The following is a 21760-nucleotide window of genomic DNA, read 5'->3' on the forward strand; positions in this document are numbered from 1 at the left end:
TTTTGGTTCCAAAATTGTGCTGATGTAAAGTAGACATGTGGGAAATGTTACTTATTAAGTATTTTGCGTGACATATCTCTGTGATTTAAGGGCATAAAAATTCAAAGTTGGAAAATTGCGAAATTTTCAAAATTTTCGCCAAATATTCGTTTTTTTCACAAATAAATGCAAGTTATATCGAAGAAATTTTACCACTATCATGAAGTACAATATGTCTCGAGAAAACAATGTCAGAATCGCCAAGATCCGTTGAAGCGTTCCAGAGTTATAACCTCATAAAGGGACAGTGGTCAGAATTGTAAAAATTGGCCCGGTCATTAACGTGCAAACCACCCTTGGCGGTGAAGGGGTTAAAATACTTTGCAATATTGTGTTTTTTTTAACCCTTTCATACAGTTGGATTAATAATGGAGAGGTGTCATAATTGACGCCTCTCCATTATTAATCTGGCTTAATGTCACCTTACAATAGCAAGGTGACATTAACCCTTCATTACCCCATATCCCACCGCTACACAGGAGTGGGAAGAGAGTGGCCAAGTGCCAGAATAGGCGCATCTTCCAGATGTGCCTTTTCTGGGGTGGCTGGGGGCAGATGTTTTTAGCCAGGGGGGGCCAATAACCGTGGACCCTCTCCAGCAGGGCCGGACTAGCCATAGGGCAGTTCTGGCAAATGCCAGAAGGGCCGGTGGCAGTAGTGGGCCGCTCGAGTGTGCCGCTGTCGGCACACTCCCCACGCTGTCGCGGCACACTCCCGGCCCCGCATTCAACTATACAGTTGAATGCAATGATGGAGGAGAGAGCGTCTGTCTGCTGACGCCCCCTCTCCCATCATTCCCCGCTCTGCCTGCCGCTGACACTGCGGGTGCGCGATGACGTCATATCATCGCGCACCTGCTGTGTGACCGGGTGCCGGGCAGATTGCATCTGCTGAGGCCGGAGCCAGGAGCAGCGCGGCGCACGAGGAGAGAGGTGAGTAGAGTGTTTGTTTTTTTTTATCAATGAGTGATGACTGGATTGTGGAGCTGGGGGGGGGGGTGCCTGCCTGCCTGCATTACATTTTATGGGGGCTGCCTGCCTGCATTACAATCTATGGGGGCTGCCTGCCTGCATTACATTTTATGGGGGCTGCCTGCCTGCATTACAATCTATGGGGGCTGCCTGCCTGCCTGCATTACATTTTATGGGGGCTGCCTGCCTGCATTACAATCTATGGGGGCTGCCTGCCTGCATTACATTTTATGGGGGCTGCCTGCCTGCATTATAATCTATGGGGGCTGCCTGCCTGCCTGCATTACATTTTATGGGGGCTGCCTGCCTGCATTACAATCTATGGGGGCTGCCTGCCTGCCTGCCTTACATTTTATGGGGGCTGCCTGCCTGCATTACAATCTATGGGGGCTGCCTGCCTGCATTACATTTTATGGGGGCTGCCTGCCTGCATTACAATCTATGGGGGCTGCCTGCCTGCCTGCATTACATTTTATGGGGGCTGCCTGCCTGCATTACAATCTATGGGGGCTGCCTGCCTGCATTACATTTTATGGGGGCTGCCTGCCTGCATTATAATCTATGGGGGCTGCCTGCCTGCCTGCATTACATTTTATGGGGGCTGCCTGCCTGCATTACAATCTATGGGGGCTGCCTGCCTGCCTGCCTTACATTTTATGGGGGCTGCCTGCCTGCATTACAATCTATGGGGGCTGCCTGCCTGCATTACAATCTATGGGGGCTGCCTGCCTGCATTACATTCTATGGGGGCTGCCTGCCTGCATTACATTCTATGGGGGCTGCCTGCCTGCATTACATTCTATGGGGGCTGCCTGCCTGCATTACATTCTATGGGGGCTGCCTGCCTGCATTACATTCTATGGGGGCTGCCTGCCTGCATTACATTCTATAATGGCTGCCTGCCTGCATTACATTCTATGGGGGCTGCCTGCCTGCATTACATTCTATGGGGGCTGCCTGCCTGCATTACATTCTATGGGGGCTGCCTGCCTGCATTACATTCTATGGGGGCTGCCTGCCTGCATTACATTCTATGGGGGCTGCCTGCATTACATTTTATGGGGCTGGCTGCATTCCATTCTATGGGCCTGTGCTGCATTATATTCTATGGGGCTGGCTGCATTCCATTCCATGGGCCTGTGCTGCATTATATTCTATGGGGCTGGCTGCGTTCCATGGGCCTGTGCTGCATTATATTCTATGGGGCTGGCTGCATTCCATTCCATGGGCCTGTGCTGCATTATATTCTATGGGGCTGGCTGCATTCCATTCTATGGGCCTGTGCTGTATTATATTCTATGGGGCTGGCTGCATTACATTCTATGGGCCTGTGCTGCATTATATTCTATGGGCCTGGCTGCATTCCATTCCATGGGCCTGTGCTGCATTATATTCTATGGGGCTGTGCAGCATTACATTCTATGGGGGCTGTGCTGCATTACATTCTATGGGGGCTGTGCTGTATTACATTCTATGGGGGCTGTGCTGTATTATATTCTATGGGGCTGTGCAGCATTACATTCTATGGGGGCTGTGCTGCATTACATTCTATGGGGGCTGTGCTGCATTACATTCTATGGGGGCTGTGCTGCATTACATTCTATGGGGGCTGTGCTGCATTACATTCTATGGGGGCTGTGCTGCATTACATTCTATGGGGGCTGTGCTGCATTACATTCTATGGGGGCTGTGCTGCATTACATTCTATGGGGGCTGTGCTGTATTACATTCTATGGGGGCTGTGCTGCATTACATTCTATGGGGGCTGTGCTGTATTACATTCTATGGGGGCTGTGCTGCATTACATTCTATGGGGGCTGTGCTGTATTGCATTCTATGGGGGCTGTGCTGTATTACATTCTATGGGGGCTGTGCTGTATTACATTCTACGGGGGCTGTGCTGTATTACAGTCTATGGGGGCTGTGCTGTATTATAGTCTATGGGGGCTGTGCTGTATTACATTCTATGGGGACTGAGCTGTAATGCTGGATACAGCTGTAATTATATGTTATATAGTCGTGTTACACTCCCCTCACTTCTTGTAGCCTACAAGTGTACAAAGATATTATACAGTCACCATGCGACAAGTGGGCCTGTGTGACTTCAAATGCCAGGGCTGAATTTTAGTCCCAGTCCGGCCCTGCTCTCCAGGCTATTAATATCTGCCCTCAGTCACTGGCTTTACCACTCTGTCGGAGAAAATTGAGCGGGAGCCCACGCAAATTTTTTCTGCGATTTAACCCTTAAATTTAATAGCTACAGCGCCGAAATTTTGCACATACACACTACTAACATTAGTAGTGTGGAATATGCAAAAAAAAAGGGATATGAGATGGTTTACTGTATGTAAACCATGTCTCATATCCTGTCGCGTTTAGGCAGGAGAAATGAAAAGCCGGCAATTGAATTACCGGCTTTTCTGCTATATCGCGCTGAAGTAAATATAAATATATTTATATATATATATGTGTCTCAATGACATATATATATATATATATATATATATATATATATATATATATATATATATATATATATATATATATATATATATATATATATATATATATATATATATAAAATGAAACCCAACTTTGGAGCGAAGATCGCCGACCCGATCCCACAATGAGAAACCCGACTTTGCCAAAAATCGGCGACTTTTGAAATTGGCCGATCTGTTTCGCTCAACCCTAATCCTAACCCTACCCCTAGCTATTTCTATTTATAGTGGGTCTTCTAGATGATTTTGATGATTGGCAGCTGTCACACACTTCTCAGCATGCGTTTCAAAAATGCAAACGCAGGAAAAAACACATGTAAACGCGGTAAAACGCCGCGTTTTTTTTACCGCATGAGATAACGCATGCACCTAAAAATCGCAGCAACGCGTTTACATGCGTTTTTTCCCCACCTGCGTTTGCATTTTAAAACGCAAATGTGAAACTAGCCTTATACCCCAAATGCTCCTTAGAAATGATAGTGCCGAGTCATTGCCCTAGAAAAAAACTGCTTCTGTGTAAAATATATTTTGTAGTAATTCTATTTGTCTATATGGCGAGGTAACGCAGGGCACATCTCCCAGTTTACCCGAGGAATAAAACCAGCTGGCAGCTGAGAAGCTTCTATCTGACATCGTCTATACGCTTTTGCCCACTTCTAAAATGGCGCTCACAAACCACGGACGTAGCAATGCAGACACTTCCGGTGCGGTGTGACGCGTAGTGTGCGCCGGAAGCAGCAGATTGATACAACGCTTTGCCGGGAGCAGTTCACCGGGGACCGAGGAAGAACGGAAACCAGACACGGAGCACTATGATCACCTCGGCAGGTGAGCGCGGCCATGCTGGGCTCCGGGGGGACTGCGTGCTGCTCACAGGAGAGGGAGGACGATATCTGCTGACTCATTGCTCAGTGTGGTGATGGCGGCGTGTTTTGTGCCGGGACTGGCGGGTGTACACAGTGTCAGAGCTGGGGGGATTCCGGGACAGGGAGGGCAGTGCGGACAGGAAGAGCGGAGCCATCGGGCTGATGCTGAGTCACCCGGGGAGGCCGGACGTGCGCTGCTCAGTCACCGGCCTGTGCTGTATGATAGAGGAGAGCTGCACCACTGGCGGGGGATGGCGGAGAGCGGCACCACTGGCGGGGGATGGAGGAGCGCTGCACCACTGGGGGACAGATGGCGGAGAGCGGCACCACTGACGGGGGATGGCGGAGAGCTGCACCACTGACGGGGGATGGAGGAGCGCTGCACCACTGGGGGACAGATGGCGGAGAGCGGCACCACTGACGGGGGATGGCGGAGAGCTGCACCACTGACGGGGGATGGAGGAGTGCTGCACCACTGATGGTGGATGGAGGAGAGCGGCACCACTGGGGACAGGTGGCGGAGAGCGGCACCACTGATGGTGGATGGCGGAGAGCGGCACCACTGATGGGGGATGGAGGAGCGCTGCACCACTGATGGTGGATGGAGGAGAGCGGCACCACTGATGGTGGATGGAGGAGAGCGGCACCACTGACGGGGGATGGAGGAGAGCAGCACCACTGACGGGGGATGGCGGAGAGCGGCACCACTGACGGGGGATGGCGGAGAGCGGCACCACTGATGGGGGATGGAGGAGCGCTGCACCACTGATGGGGGATGGAGGAGGGCAGCACCACTGGGGACAGATGGCGGAGAGCGGCACCACTGATGGTGGATGGCGTTGAGCGGCACCACTGATGGTGGATGGCGTTGAGCGGCACCACTGATGGTGGATGGCGTTGAGCGGCACCACTGACGGGGGATGGCGTTGAGCGGCACCACTGACGGGGGATGGCAGAGAGCGGCACCACTGATGGGGGATGGAGGAGCGCTGCACCACTGATGGTGGATGGAGGAGAGCGGCACCACTGGGGACAGGTGGCGGAGAGCGGCACCACTGATGGTGGATGGCGGAGAGCGGCACCACTGATGGTGATGGCGGAGAGCGGCACCACTGATGGTGGATGGCGGAGCGCTGCACCACTGATGGGGGATGGAGGAGAGCGGCACCACTGATGGGGGATGGAGGAGAGCCGCACCACTGGGGACAGATGGCGGAGAGCGGCACCACTGACGGGGGATGGAGGAGAGCGGCACCACTGACGGGGGATGGAGGAGAGCGGCACCACTGACGGGGGATGGAGGAGAGCGGCACCACTGACGGGGGATGGCGGAGAGCGGCACCACTGACGGGGGATGGCGGAGAGCGGCACCATTGATGGGGGATGGAGGAGCGCTGCACCACTTATGGGGGATGGAGGAGGGCAGCACCACTGGGGACAGATGGCGGAGAGCGGCACCACTGATGGTGGATGGCGGAGAGCGGCACCACTGACGGGGGATGGCAGAGAGCGGCACCACTGATGGGGGATGGAGGAGAGCGGCACCACTGATGGGGGATGGAGGAGCGCTGCACCACTGATGGGGGATGGAGGAGAGCGGCACCACTGATGGTGGATGGAGGAGAGCGGCACCACTGGGGACGGATGGCGGAGAGCGGCACCACTGGGGACGGATGGCGGAGAGCCGCACCACTGGGGACGGATGGCGGAGAGCGGCACCACTGGGGACGGATGGCGGAGAGCGGCACCACTGGGGACGGATGGCGGAGAGCGGCACCACTGGGGACGGATGGCGGAGAGCGGCACCACTGGGGACGGATGGCGGAGAGCGGCACCACTGGGGACGGATGGCGGAGAGCGGCACCACTGGGGACGGATGGCGGAGAGCGGCACCACTGGGGACGGATGGCGGAGAGCGGCACCACTGGGGACGGATGGCGGAGAGCGGCACCACTGGGGACGGATGGCGGAGAGCGGCACCACTGGGGACGGATGGCGGAGAGCGGCACCACTGGGGACGGATGGCGGAGAGCGGCACCACTGGGGACGGATGGCGGAGAGCGGCACCACTGGGGACGGATGGCGGAGAGCGGCACCACTGGGGACGGATGGCGGAGAGCCGCACCACTGGGGACGGATGGCGGAGAGCCGCACCACTGGGGACGGATGGCGGAGAGCCGCACCACTGGGGACGGATGGCGGAGAGCCGCACCACTGGGGGCGGATGGCGGAGAGCCGCACCACTGGGGACGGATGGCGGAGAGCCGCACCACTGGGGACGGATGGCGGAGAGCCGCACCACTTGGGGCGGATGGCGGAGAGCCGCACCACTGGGGGCGGATGGCGGAGAGCCGCACCACTGGGGACGGATGGCGGAGAGCCGCACCACTGGGGACGGATGGCGGCGAGCCGCACCACTGGGGGCGGATGGCGGCGAGCCGCACCACTGGGGGCGGATGGCGGCGAGCCGCACCACTGGGGGCGGATGGCGGCGAGCCGCACCACTGGGGGCGGATGGCGGCGAGCCGCACCACTGGGGGCGGATGGCGGCGAGCCGCACCACTGGGGGCGGATGGCGGCGAGCCGCACCACTGGGGGCGGATGGCGGCGAGCCGCACCACTGGGGGCGGATGGCGGCGAGCCGCACCACTGGGGGCGGATGGCGGCGAGCCGCACCACTGGGGGCGGATGGCGGCGAGCCGCACCACTGGGGACGGATGGCGGCGAGCCGCACCACTGGGGACGGATGGCGGCGAGCCGCACCACTGGGGACATGAAGGCGAACGGCACCAGTGGCGGGGGATGGCTGAGAGCCGCACCACTGGTGGGGGATGGAGGAGGTTAAGTGTTTTTGAATATCCATATTGAATCAGGAGCCCCATATAATGCTCCATACAAAAATATGCCCCATACAATGCTGCATAAAGGTTGATTATGGCCCCATATGCTGCTGCGATTAAAAAAAAAAAAGACATACTCTCCTCTTGTCCTGAGCAGGCGGGTACATCGGCACTTGCGATATTCACCTGTCCCCATTCCAGCGCCGCACGCCGCTGTGACTGTTCAAGTAGAGGGCGGCGCGCACACTAAGCACGTCATCGCACTCTCCGACCTGAACGTCACAGCCAGAGGACGCGGAAGACGGGGCCCGGCAGTGGAACGGGGACAGGTGAATATCGCAGTGCTCACCCTCCCGCCGCTGTCCCTGGCAGCTTCTCTGATGGTCTCTCTGACGCCGGTAGCTTGTTCCTGTCTTCAGCGGTCCCCGGTACCGCTCATTAAAGTAATGAATATGCGCTCCACGCCTATGGGAGTGGAGTCGCGTCCATATTCATTACTTTAATGAGCGGTACCATGTGACCGCTGAACACAGGAACAAGCTGCCGGCGTCAGAGACCATCTGAGAAGCAGGGTGGTTTGCGCGTTAATGACCGGGCCAATTTTTGCAATTCTGACCTCTGTCCCTTTATGAGGTTATAACTCTGGAACGCTTGCATGGATTCCAGTGATTCTGATATTGTTTTCTCGTGACATATTGTACTTCATGATAGTGGTAAAGTTTCTTTGATATTCCTGCGTTTATTTGTGAAAAATGGAAATCTGGCGAAAATTTCGCAATTTTCCAACTTTTAATTTTCTTGCTCTTAAATCACAGAGATACATCACACAAAATGCTTAATAAGTAACATTTCCCACATGTCTACTTTACATCAGCACAATTTTGGAACCAAATTTTTTTTTTCGTTAGGGAGTTATAAGGGTTAAAAGTTGACCAGCGATTTCTAATTTTTACAACACCATTTTTTTTTTTTAGGGACCACATCTCATTTCAAATCACTTTGAGGGGTCTATAGGATAGAAAATTCCCAAAAGTGACACCATTCTAAAAGCTGCACCCCTCAAGGTGCACAAAACCACATTCAAGAAGTCTATTAACACTTCTGGTCCTTCACATGCATTTTTGGAATGTTTAAAAATAATAAAAGAACATTTAACTTTTTTTCACAAAATTACTTCAGATCCAATTTTTTTATTTTCCCAAGGGTAACAGGACCCCAAAAGTTATTGTGCAATTTGTCCTGCGTATGCTGATACCCCATATGTGGGGGTAAACCACTGTTTGGGCGCATGGGAGAGCTCGGAAGGGAAGGAGCGCCGTTTGACTTTTCAATGCAAAATTGTCTGGAATTGAGATCGAACGCCATGTCACGTTTGGAGAGCCCCTGATGTGCCTAAACAGTGGAAACCCCCCTACAAGTGACCCCATTTTGGATACTAGACCCCCCAAGGAACTTATCTAGATGTGTGGTGAGCACTTTGAACCCACACGTGCTTCACAGACGTTTATAACGTAGAGCCTAAAAATAATAATTGTTTCCACAAAAATGATCTTTTCGCCTCCAATTTTTAATTTTCCCAAGGGTAACAGGAGAAATTGAACCCCAAGAGAGAGTTATTGTGCAATTTATTCTGAGTACGCTGATACCCTATATGTGGAGGTAAACTACTGTTTGGACACATGGCAGCACTCAGAAGGGAAGGAGCGCCAGATTTTACTGTTAGGCCGGCGTCACACTAGGCGTAAGACAATACGGTCCGTTTTTTACGGCCGTAATACGCAGTAATTGTCCCAAAAAACTGTTTCGTATTCAATGCGAGGATGCGATTTTTACGGATAAATTTATCCGTGTGTCATCCGTATGGCTTCCGTACGGCGTTTGTTTTTTTCTCGCAGGCTTGCAAAATGGACATATCATGGATCCATTGGCTATACAGTCATATATATATATGTCAGTGACACACACACACACACACACACACACACACACACACACACACACACACACACACACACACACACACACACACACACACACACACACACACACACACTATATATATTTATATTTCATATAGCGCTAGATAGCATAAAAGCTGGTAATTCAATTGCCGGCTTTTCCTATCTCCTTCACAAACCCGACAGGATATGAAACATGGTTTACATATAGTAAACCATCTCATATCCCTTCTTTTATTACATATTCCTCTTTACTAGTGTAGCAAGTGTCTCTTTGTAAAATTTGGGGTCTCTAGCTATTAAAATAAAGGGTTAAATCCCGGAAAAAATTGGCGTGGGCTCCCGCACAATTTTCTCCGCCAGAGTGGGAAAGCCAGTGACTGAGGGCAGATATTAATAGCCTAGGGAGGGACCATAGTTATAGGACCCCCCCGGCTAAAAACATCTGCCTCCAGCCACCCCAGAAAAGGCACATCTGTAAGATGTGCCTATTCTGGCACTTAGTCTCTCTCTTCCCACTCCCGTGTAGCGGTGGGATATGGGGTAATGAAGGGTTAATGTCACATTGCTATTGTAAGGTGACATTAAGCCAGGTTAATAATGGAGAGGCGTCAATTATGACACCTATCCATTATTAATCCAATAGTACGAAATGGTTAATAAAACACACACACATTATTAAAAAGTATTTTAATGAAATAAAGACACAGGGTGTTTTAATATTTTATTATACTCTTAATCCGCCTGAAGACCCTTGTCACCTGAAATAAAGTTAAACAAAACAAACAACAATATTCCATACCTTCCGTCGTTCAGTCTTGTCCCACGCTGTAAATCCATCTGAAGGGGTTAAATCATTTTACACCCAGGAGCTCTGCTAATGCAGCTGTGCTCCTGTCTGTAAAACTTGGTGAATGAATGGAGTGCAGGGGAATGTACTGTAGTTACCTCGAGTCGGGGTGATGCGCCCTCTGCTGGATGAACTCATAGGAACTCGAGCCAGGGAACTTTTCAGAAAGATTTAGATTTTTTTTTCATTTAAATATTTTAATGCTAGAATAAATATTGATTTTTTTTATATATATATATTTTTTTTTTTTAAATATTTTTACAATCTTTTTTTTTTTTGTAATGTCCTTTTTTTTACACTGTGTCCCACTAAGTGGCACTCATTTTGTGCATGCTGATCGCTTCTATAGCATGCAGATCTACATGCTATAGAAGCTGTCAGCACAGCACATTTTGCACGCTGACCTTAGAGACTTCCTGACATGCACTGCACATGACAGGAAGTCTCTCAGCTCTGGAGACCCTGATGTCGTCATGATGACATCGGATCTCCATGGCAGCGATCGGGACCCCGCTACGTGCCGCCGGGTCTCCGATCCAAATGCAGAGGGGCTGTCAGCCCCTGTGCCAGCTTCAGAATACTGCTATCATATTTGATCGCAGTGTTTCGGGGGTTAATCTGCCAGGAGCGGTCTGTGACCGCTCCTGGCACTTGGTGCCGGGTGTCAGCTGATTCTCAAAGCCCCGATTGGCAGCACACCAACACGTGTGCGCAGCCTATCGGCTATGACGTACTATCCCATCCAGACACATTAGACTGCACAGGTGCCCTCGTCTGTCTTTGTCTGCCCCTGCATAGGCCCCACATTTACTTTTCCGCTGGGAGCTTGTTGGTGGCATTAATGGCATATGTCAATGGCATCCCCTGGAAATATACATATACTAGATGGTGGCCTGATTCTAACGCATTGGGTATTCTAGAATATGTATGTAGTTTATTTATAAAGACTTAAGAATAATGCAATGAATACACAGGATTTTCTGGGTAAAATATATACATTATCATTAAATTTTATTGCTCATAGAACTTAATACAACTGAATGAAATTATTAAACAGATCATCAATATTAGTAAACCATTACATGAATATCTAACTGTATTTAAATAAATCATTGGACGAAAAAAGTACATCGACACTATAATATATTTGTGCGTGGCACTGTGACTGACAGAACTTTTTCAGTAAATGTGACTGAACTACGTGGCACTGTGACTGACAGAACTTGTTCAGTAAATGTGACTGAACTACGTGGCACTGTGACTGACAGAACTTGTTCAGTAAACGTGACTGAACTACGTGGCACTGTGACTGACAGAACTTTTTCAGTAAATGTGACTGAACTACGTGGCACTGTGACTGACAGAACTTTTTCAGTAAATGTGACTGAACTACGTGGCACTGTGACTGACAGAACTTGTTCAGTAAACGTGACTGAACTACGTGGCACTGTGACTGACAGAACTTTTTCAGTAAATGTGACTGAACTACGTGGCACTGTGACTGACAGAACTTGCTCAGTAAATGTGACTGAACTACGTGGCACTGTGACTGACAGAACTTGTTCAGTAAACGTGACTGAACTACATGGCACTGTGACTGACAGAACTTTTTCAGTAAATGTGACTGAACTACGTGGCACTGTGACTGACAGAACTTTTTCAGTAAACGTGACTGAACTACGTGGCACTGTGACTGACAGAACTTGTTCAGTAAATGTGACTGAACTACGTGGCACTGTGACTGACAGAACTTGTTCAGTAAACGTGACTGAACTACGTGGCATTGTGAGTGACAGAACTGCGCCTGTCGCTGATTTGTTGCGGGCAGCTGGTGCGACCAGTCAACAACGCGGGATTTCCGTTACAGATAAACAGACAGAATTAGACGATTATATGGTAGATTGCATAGTATGATTCGATACATGGTATAGTATGAGAAACTACACAAAACCGAAGAGATGTTAGAAATCTCATGCACATGGTGGTGTTTTTTTTTCTTCTTGATTTAATTTGAAAACTGCAGCATTTTAAAAATAATCTCCAGCATGTTAATTCCTTCAGGATTTTTGCAGCGTTTTTCTATTCATAGAACTTAATGAGAAGGCATAAAAACGCTTAGTGGAGTTTGAGCAGCATTTTGAGTAAAACATGTACTGTACACAAATGACACATATAATTCACTCAATAAAAGCTGCAAACACTGTAACAAAAAAACAAACAGCGTTTTCACTGCAAGAGAGCAGATTTTGGCTGCTGAAAAAACTCTCCAATATGTGAACCTAGCCTAAAGACATATATAATCCTAAGGTGCCTGTATTAGTTTTATAAAATAGAATTCTCAGGAAGCTTCCACATTCATGTGACTGTGTGTGTTCTCTTGTCCTGCAGCTGGTATCCTGTCCCTTCTTGATGAAGAGGAGCCTCAGCTTAAGGTTTGCTCAGTCCTTCTTTTTAATCCTCTGTTACATATTTCCTACATGGATTCTTGTTCTCTACTAATGTTTGATGGTTTTGAGGCGTTTCTTGTCCTCCGTTTTCTTCATTCATAAGTCAGAGCTTGTCCTTTTAGTTTAGACGGTTGCCATTTGTGATATCAGTCTGCCAGATGTGTCTGTGAGCGGCAGTGAAGCAGTCTAACATCCATGGCCGTTACATTATTGCCGATCAGAGACTAGTACCTGGAACGGCGGTAGTATAGTAGACAGGCTGTCGGCAGTTCTATCCTTAGGATGGTCCTTTTATCTCGCTGTGTGCAGCACATGGCTCGTCTGCACAGGACGATGTACTGCCGATGGCGATTATTTTTATGCAAGCTCAAGAATCATTGTACCTGACCAGGGAATGTTTTGTTTGTTTGGTAATTGCACCTGTTTTAGTCAAGAATGCTGATTCCCTATTAATTGCCATGAAACTGTCACTAGGTCTTTTCTATGTAATCTGTTTAATATAGGCATCGGAGACCCTGATTCCAGTGATATATCACTTACTGATCTTCTTAGTGTACTTTATATGAACTCACTGTTATATCAGCAGGCGATGATCACTACAGGACTAGTAAACCTGCTGCCATATAGTCCAATCATACCCCACCACTGATTGACAGCTTTCTGCCTGTGCACAGTGTGCACATAGAAGTGTCAATCAGTAGTGTGGGAGAGTTATACAGAGCTCAACATTCAGAGAACTGATAGATCTGCAACATCTAAAGCAGTGATTGTATCCAAACTGCAGCATCCAGTAAGATAAGTGACACATCGCTGGTGTCGGGATCGCTGCCTCTACATCATGCTGCTTTCTATATTTATGTACTTTTTAATAAATCTGTAGATCTGCCAACTCATTTGTTTCGTTTTAGGAGTTCGCATTACACAAGCTGAATGCCGTAGTCAATGATTTCTGGGCAGAGATATCGGAGTCGGTGGATAAAATGTAAGACTTTTACACATCCTAACTAAAGGGGTTTCTAAAAATACAGAGTACTTATTTTTTTATTGCCTTGCCCAGCTATGTATAGAACCTTTTTTTTATGCTGCCAGGGCTGTGGTTGAGATCACCATGCAGTTTTTATTTCACCAGGGTCTTGTCATTTGTTGACACAAGAATAGAATAAACTGTCGTTGGAGGAGCTCTATACATAATACATAACGGTCTGCTGAATGTTCAGCCAAGCATTCCGGCAGCTACCTACCAACTCCTCCATACATGAAGCACTCGCTGCTGTTCTCGGCCAGAGACCATCTCTATGGGCTCCAAGGGTTTCTGTGATGAGTGATGTAAAGCAGTGTATAGAAGTGTGCATGTGTTCCCCCTGTAAGGCCAGCTTCACATTTCTCCCCCAGGTCCCTGCCAATCCTCATGTCTACTGACCCAGATTGGCGGCATCCTATATCCAGTGCTGCGCTGCCATGGAATTAGGAATGTTTGTCTTCACTGTTGTCTCTGACCAAACCCTTAATGACAGCGCCCACTAATGCTCTGTTTGCTTTACAGTGAGGTGCTCTATGAAGATGAGACTTTTCGGAGCAGGCAGTTTGCTGCCCTGGTGGCCTCCAAAGTGTTTTACCACTTAGGGGCCTTTGAAGAGTCTCTGAACTATGCTCTGGGGGCCGGGGATCTGTTTAACGTGAATGACAACTCTGAATATGTGGAGACTATTATCGGTAAGTTGTCACTGGGTAGATGGGGTTCAAGGCAGGTGCTGAACTCAGGGTAAATTTTGGAGAGGGAGGTATAAAATATGAAATCTGAGTGTCCTTCTGTGTAGTTGCTGTTTGCACACTTTCTCTTCGGTTGCTGTAAAGGTGTATTGGGCTATTATTGACCAGCTATAGCTGACCGGTGTTACTCTTGGATAGTTTTGCTTGGACTACATTCCGATCGGGCAGCTTTTTTCTGCGGATTTGAGTGTATGCTGCAGATTGCCCTGCTCTGTAGCTGCTGGCTCACAGCAAGATCCGCTGCACTGTCTTATGTTAATGAGTGACATTGGCTATCGTCACCAAAGTCTATGCACACATTAATGGTAAGGGTGCTTTCACATTACGGTTAGACCCTCATTCAGTGGCTAACTGGACTACGTCTGCACCCCCCATAGACTGTAATGGGTGCAGTCTACTACGCCTAGGTGTCAGTCTGCGGTAGCGTACACAGCCAGCAGTGACGTACGTTCGCTCTGTCAGCATCATTATAGTCTAAGACCCCATTCGCAGATACGTCCAAATCCCATTTTGCCTGGGCTTCTTCCATAGACCCCATATATGAGCCACTGAATGGGTGCATGAATGCAATTTGAAAGCATCCTAGGGTCAGATAGTTCAGCTGTGATGCAGTCATGATACAGTCAATGTGGTTAGAAAGAAAAAAAGTGATTCTCCAGCGATGATGGAAAAACAGGTAAATATCACATTTATTTAACCCCTTACCGCTCTCTGCCGCACTATTACTGCGGAGGGCAGATCCCCTGCTTTGATGCGGGCTCCGGCGGTGAGCCCGCATCAAAGCCGGGACATGTCAGCTGTTTTGAACAGCTGACATGTGCCCGCAATAGCGGCGGGTGAAGTCGCTATAAACCCGCTGCTATTAACTAGTTAAATGCCGCAGTCAAACGCTCGGGCCGGAAATGAGCGCATCGCCGACCCCCGTCATATGATCATGGGTCAGGGATGCGTTGGCATAGCAACCAGAGGTCTCCTTGAGACCTCTATGATTGTTGATGCTGGATTGCTGTGAGCACCACCCGGTCGGCGCTCATAGCAATGCAGTAAACCTACTACATAGGGGCGATCTGCCGATCGCTCCTATGTTGCTGAGCCGATCGAGTTGTGCCAGCTTCTAGCCTCCTATGGAGGCTATTGAAGCATGGCAAAAGTAAAAAAGAAATGTTTTAAAAAATATGAAAAAAAAAAAAAATAAATAAAAGTTTAAATCACCCCCCTTTCGCCCCATTCAAAATAAAATAAAAAAAATCAAACCTACACATATTTGGTATCGCCGCGTTCAGAATCGCCCGATCTAGCAATAAAAAAAGATTAACCTGATCGCTAAACAGCGTAGCGAGAAAAAAATCGAAACGCCAGAATTACGTTTTTTTGGTCGCCACAACATTGCATTAAAATGTAATAACGGGCGATCAAAAGAACGTATCTGCACCAAAATGGTACCATTAAAAACGTCAGCTCGGCACGCAAAAAATAAGCCCTCACCCAACCCCAGATCACGAAAAATGGAGACGCTACGGGTATCGGAAAATGGCGCCATTTTTTTATTTTTTTTTATTATTTTTTTAGTAAAGTTTGGAGTCTTTTTTTTACCATTTAGATAAAACACAACCTAGTCATGTTTGGTGTTTATGAACTCTTAATGACCTGGAGAATCAAAATGGCAGGTTAGTTTTAGCATTAGTGAACCTAGCAAAATAAGTCAAACAAAAAACAAGTGTGGCAATTGCACTTTTTTTGCAATTTCATCGCACCTGGAATTTTTTTCCCAGTTTCTAGTACACGACATGGTAAAACCAATGATGTCGTTCAAAAGTACAACTTGTGCCGCAAAAAACAAGCCCTCACATGGCCATATTGATGGAAAAATAAAAAGTTATGGCTCTGGGAAGAAGGGGAGCGAAAAACGAAACCGCAAAACCGAAAAAGGGCAAGGTCTTGAAGGGGTTAAGCATTAAATATCCAACATTTTGGCATGACACCGTGCAGCTCTACAGAAAAACCAACGTATTTCGGCTAGGGTGCCTTAGTCATGGTCTAAAAAAACTTGGATTCAACTGCCTGAATTTTTTTTTTTTCTTAAACCATGACTTATACATACAGTGTCTGATTCATTAAAGGGGAGGTCAGAAAGCAAAGCATTTTTTCTCTTAATTTCCTATCTATTTAGTCCCATAATTTGAGGTAATATAGTGTATTTTTCGGACTATAAGATACATCGGACCATAAGATACACGAAGGTTTTAGAGGAGGAAAATAGAAAAAAAAATTAAAGCCAAAAAAGTGGTCATGACGCACCGTTATAGGGGTAGGGTGGCCTGCTGCTTACACTGTTATAGGGGTTATTAGATGGTGGCCCGATTCTAACGCATCGGGTATTCTAGAATATGCATGTCCACGTAGTATATTGCACAGCCCACGTAGTATATTGCACAGCCCACGTAGTATATTGCACAGCCCACGTAGTATATTGCACAGCCCACGTAGTATATTGCACAGCCCACGTAGTATATTGCACAGCCCACGTAGTATATTGCACAGCCCACGTAGTATATTGCACAGCCCACGTAGTATATTGCACAGCCCACGTAGTATATTGCACAGCCCACGTAGTATATTGCACAGCCCACGTAGTATATTGCACAGCCCACGTAGTATATTGCACAGCCCACGTAGTACATTGCACAGCCCACGTAGTACATTGCACAGCCCACGTAGTACATTGCACAGCCCACGTAGTACATTGCACAGCCCACGTAGTATATTGCACAGCCCACGTAGTACATTGCACAGCCCACGTAGTACATTGCACAGCCCACGTAGTATATTGCACAGCCCACGTAGTATATTGCACAGCCCACGTAGTATATTGCACAGCCCACGTAGTATATTGCACAGCCCACGTAGTATATTGCACAGCCCACGTAGTATATTGCACAGCCCACGTAGTATATTGCACAGCCCACGTAGTATATTGCACAGCCCACGTAGTATATTGCACAGCCCACGTAGTACATTGCACAGCCCACGTAGTACATTGCACAGCCCACGTAGTACATTGCACAGCCCACGTAGTATATTGCACAGCCCACGTAGTACATTGCACAGCCCACGTAGTACATTGCACAGCCCACGTAGTATATTGCACAGCCACGTATGTCACAGGTTAAAAATAAAAAATAAACATATACTCACCTTCCGAGGGCCCCTTGTAGTTCTGTCGCCTGTGTGCGGTGCAGGCGGCAGCTTCCGGTCCCAGGGTGTGATGACGTCGCGGTCACATGACCGTGATGTCATGGCAGGTCCTTCTCGCGCAGGCGCGCAGGACCTGTGATAACGTCGCGGTCACATGACCGTGACGTCATGGCAGGTCCTTCTCGCATACCATCCTTGCCACCGGAACCTGCCGCTTGCATAGAGCGGTCACCGGAGCGTCGCGAGGAGCGGGAAAAGCGGCAGAAGGGGAGTATATAATGATTTTTTATTTTTTTAATTATTTTTAACATTAGATGTTTTTACTATTGACGCTGCATAGGCAGCATCAATAGTAAAAACTTGGTCACACAGGGTTAATAGCGGCGGTAACAGAGTGAGTTACTCGCGGCATAACGTGGTCCATTACCGCTGGCATTAACCCTGTGTGAGCGGTGACTGCGGGGCGTATGGAGCGGGCACTGACTGCAGGGGAGTAGGGAGGGACTAATCGGACTGTGGCAGTCGCTGATTGGTCGCGGCAGCCATGACAGGCAGCTGGCGAGACCAATCAGCGACTTGGATTCCATGACAGACAGAGGCCGCGACCAATGAATATCTGTGGCAGACAGACAGAAGGATAGACAGAAAGACGGAAGTGACCCTTAGACAATTATATATTAGATGTCCCCCAATTCTGTACTAATATCCCCCATTCTGATATGTCTCCATCCAGTTATATATGCCCCCCATTTAGGGATACATGACACCCTATCATCCTGGTGTACATGCCACCCCATCCAGGGATACATGGCCCCCTCCTCCTGTAAGTTGAAAGCATACATGTTTTCAGATCCCCAGCAATTGTTGAAGCCATGTGGAGGAAGCGTTAAGGTTTGCTTACATGGACCGACCAGCGGGCGGCCCCATGCTAACGTTCATCGGTAAACTTTTACTATTCAATGGTGGTTTGAATGCCTGTTTACACAGGCAGACCAAAGCAAACCATGTGCCTCAAGTGATCTATACTAGATTGCTCAGTGCGTATTGGCAGTTCAAATCTGGTTTACACAGGATGATGCACCACCATTTACGCTGATCCTTTGTGCTGCATAAAAGATCATTTCACCTGATGAACGAGTGTTTTGCTTGTTCATCGGGTGGCAAGATAATTGTGAAATGAGTGTCTTTAACGGACACCATTCACGATTATCTTGCAGTGTAAATGCCCCCTTACCTCTGAGCTCACACACCGCTATACGTGCGCACTGACTGCTCTGTTCTGTGGATTGAGCGATTGATGAGGATTTAAGGCATTGAGTAGGTATCTCCTTTCACTTCTGTCAGCTGCATTATTTTAAATCTTTCATTTTCCTATGTAGCCAAATGCATTGACCATTACACCAAGCAGTGTGTGGAAAATGCTGAGCTCCCGGAGGGCGAGAAGAAGCCGGTGGATGAGCGCTTAGAAGGGATAGTGAACAAGATGTTCCAGCGCTGCCTTGATGACCACAAATACAAGCAGGCAATCGGGATTGCTTTAGAGACTCGACGATTGGATGTCTTCCAGAAAACCATTCTGGAATCGGTGAGACCCATGCTCGGCACTTTTGAGTTATTTTCTTGCTTGCAAAGATTTTCGTTTAGGCTTTTTTATATATTTCAGTTGCGTATGTGAAGTTTATTATATAATGTGTGCATGCGTTACGCTTCCGGACAATCTCTCTTAAATTATAAAACCTTTTTGTGTTCTAGAATGATGTCCCTGGTATGTTGGCCTACAGTTTAAAGGTCTGCATGTCTTTAATGCAAAACAAGCAGTTCAGGAATAAAGTTCTCAGAGTTTTGGTCAAGATCTATATGAACTTGGAGAAACCAGACTTCATCAATGTGTGCCAGGTAACTTTAGTGCCGTGTTCAAGATGGCAATAGTATAGACAATTGTTGTGGTAAGCTGGACGTTTACTTGTTTTATTTCTGCCAACAGTGCCTCATCTTCTTGGATGACCCACAAGCTGTTAGCGACATTTTGGAGAAGTTGGTGAAGGAGGATAACTTACTTATGGCTTATCAGATTTGCTTTGACTTGTATGAGAGTGCCAGCCAGCAGTTTCTGTCTTCCGTCATCCAAAATCTCCGGACTGTTGGAGCCCCAATTCCATCAGTACCAGGGTCAACAAACACCGGCACGGTACCAGGGACTGCAAAAGACAGGTAGGTTTCAATCCAACGCAGATCAAATTCATAAGCATTATCAAATGGGTTCAGAAGAGTCTAAAACAATAAAAAATAAAATATTTTTTTTAGTGTGCGAATGAAACTTTCTAATATACCCTCATTTTCAAAACTCAATGGATGGTATAATTTCACTTTTCAAGGTTCTCCTGAACATTTGAGACTTCTTGTGTGCACTGTGATGCCCCCACATAGCACCAGTGTCAGGGAGCTTCTTCTCCACCTCGTATGTAGGCCAAATGTGTAGGTGCAGGCCGTCTCTCAGATTATAGCTAAGCAAGCTTCTTATGACAGTACAAGCGTCAGCATATAATCCATGCTGTTTTATATTTCATGTTGCAGTGAATCGATGGAAACCGAGGAAAAACCCACAAGCACCACAGGCAGCAAATCAACAGACTTGGTCAGTGTGTCCGCATGCTCATGTGTGTCCTGATAACAAGATTAAGTTTGGTTTGCAGTAATATAAAGCCTCATTCAGATACGGACCATGATGCGTGGCCTAACCACGGGTCTCCTGAACTCGAACTTGACGGCCTCATAGTTTTATGTAAGGCTGTGATGTTTGGATCAGGAGACCCGTGGCCAGTCCGTGCATCACGGTCCATACTTGGACATCTGAATGAAGCATAGATCTGTTCTGTAACCACTTTATTTTTTTAATCAATAATTGATGATAAATTATATCAAAATAAGATGCTTTTTATGCAAATCCTTGTAGAACAGCAGCCCAAGAATAGATGGTAAATTCACCCATTGTAACAGATTTGATTGTAAACTGATGACTGCTTGACTTCAGATTGTCAATTTTTTTTTATTTTAGCCAAATACATTCTTTTTCATCTATTCTTGACATTGCCTACAAAAAAAAAAAAAATCCCAAGACCTGCATGAAAACCAAGCCTAATGGCTCTTCCATACCGTGTGTGCTATGATCTGCGGGTTTAAAGTGGTGTTCTCAAGTTGCTTCTCGAGCAGCTCACAGCTCTGCAGTCTCTGTATATCTTGGTTCCTGGCAGTGTGGGCTCTTCTTCAGTGACCGCTCCGGTGAGCAGAGCTGAAGTATTAGGACTATAAAGCTCAGCACAAGTTTTGCTGTAAGGCTAGGTTCACATTGCGTTAATGGGTTAACGCTAACGGACTGCGTTGCACGGCGAAAATGTCGCAATTAACGCTGTGCAACGGGTCCGTTAGCGCACCCATTGACAGCAATGTAAATTTAGCCTGCAGCGCATCACTAGCGCGTGCCTCTTTCGGCTCGTGCTAGTGATGTGCCGTTCTTCTGTGACGCGCCTCGGACGCTGCTTGCAGCGTCCGCGGCGCGCCCGAGGTCCGTTCCCCGCTCTCGCAGATCGGGGATCTGCGAGAGCGGGGACGTTAACGCGACCCCTGAACGCGGCCCCTAAATAAACATTGCGTTAGCGCAATCCGCTAGCGCTAAACGGATTGCCCTAACGCAATGTGAACCTAGCCTTACACTTTCAGCTATCAGTGGTTTATTCTGAAGTGTACTTGCTTATAGAGATAACAGGGCATTTAAGCAGGCACATGGCTTGGGCCAGTGGCTGGAAATGTGGGCACCTGTTGTCATCGCCCAGATTCAGTGAATGCGCCTGATCTGAAATGCCAGGTAGAAGCACTAGTACGTGTATTTCACCGATCTTTGTAAACTGAATGGAATGAACACTTTAGTCTCATCAGTCACCCAATCAACCAAGGTGGTTTTAGTTTTTCCACTTATTATATATTGCATCTCTTGAAAAACCATATTAACCACTTCCTGTCACAACATTGTCACTTTTTACTATGATGTCAAAAGGCATTAAATGGTTTCCTCCAGGGTTGCATTGCTGGGGCTCCATATTTCTTCTATCGCCAAGCTCACGCCTAGTGCACATCGATGTAAAGTTTGTGTTCCTGGATCCATCTGGTTACGTTTTTATATGCTGCGATCAGTAGCTCTTGCTTTCTGGTTTTGTCACCGCACACCCGATTGTGAAGGGCTGATGCTTTACTGTAGCTAGGGACCTGGTTTTCTCCCCCAGATCAGGTTTACACTGTATGTTTAGATTTTCTCTTCTGATTCCTTTT

At 47.9% G+C, this 21760-nt stretch overlaps 1 protein-coding gene across 1 annotated transcript in view; it reads left to right on the plus strand.

Moving 5' to 3' along the window:
- Positions 1-4213: 4213 nt before the first annotated feature.
- The window catches only part of PSMD1 (proteasome 26S subunit, non-ATPase 1), a 92696-nt gene continuing 75149 nt past the window's right edge, over positions 4214-21760 (plus strand). Inside the window, exons 1-8 of the mRNA XM_077290172.1 lie at positions 4214-4339; positions 12414-12457; positions 13381-13454; positions 14016-14185; positions 18817-19022; positions 19190-19333; positions 19422-19648; positions 20012-20072. Coding sequence (XP_077146287.1) covers positions 4324-4339; positions 12414-12457; positions 13381-13454; positions 14016-14185; positions 18817-19022; positions 19190-19333; positions 19422-19648; positions 20012-20072 — 942 coding nt within the window. The 5' untranslated portion in view covers positions 4214-4323. The remainder of the gene's footprint in view (positions 4340-12413; positions 12458-13380; positions 13455-14015; positions 14186-18816; positions 19023-19189; positions 19334-19421; positions 19649-20011; positions 20073-21760) is intronic.

This window comes from Ranitomeya variabilis, chromosome 2 (genome assembly GCF_051348905.1).
Source record: "Ranitomeya variabilis isolate aRanVar5 chromosome 2, aRanVar5.hap1, whole genome shotgun sequence".
In the NCBI taxonomy this organism is placed as follows: Eukaryota; Metazoa; Chordata; class Amphibia; order Anura; family Dendrobatidae; genus Ranitomeya; species Ranitomeya variabilis.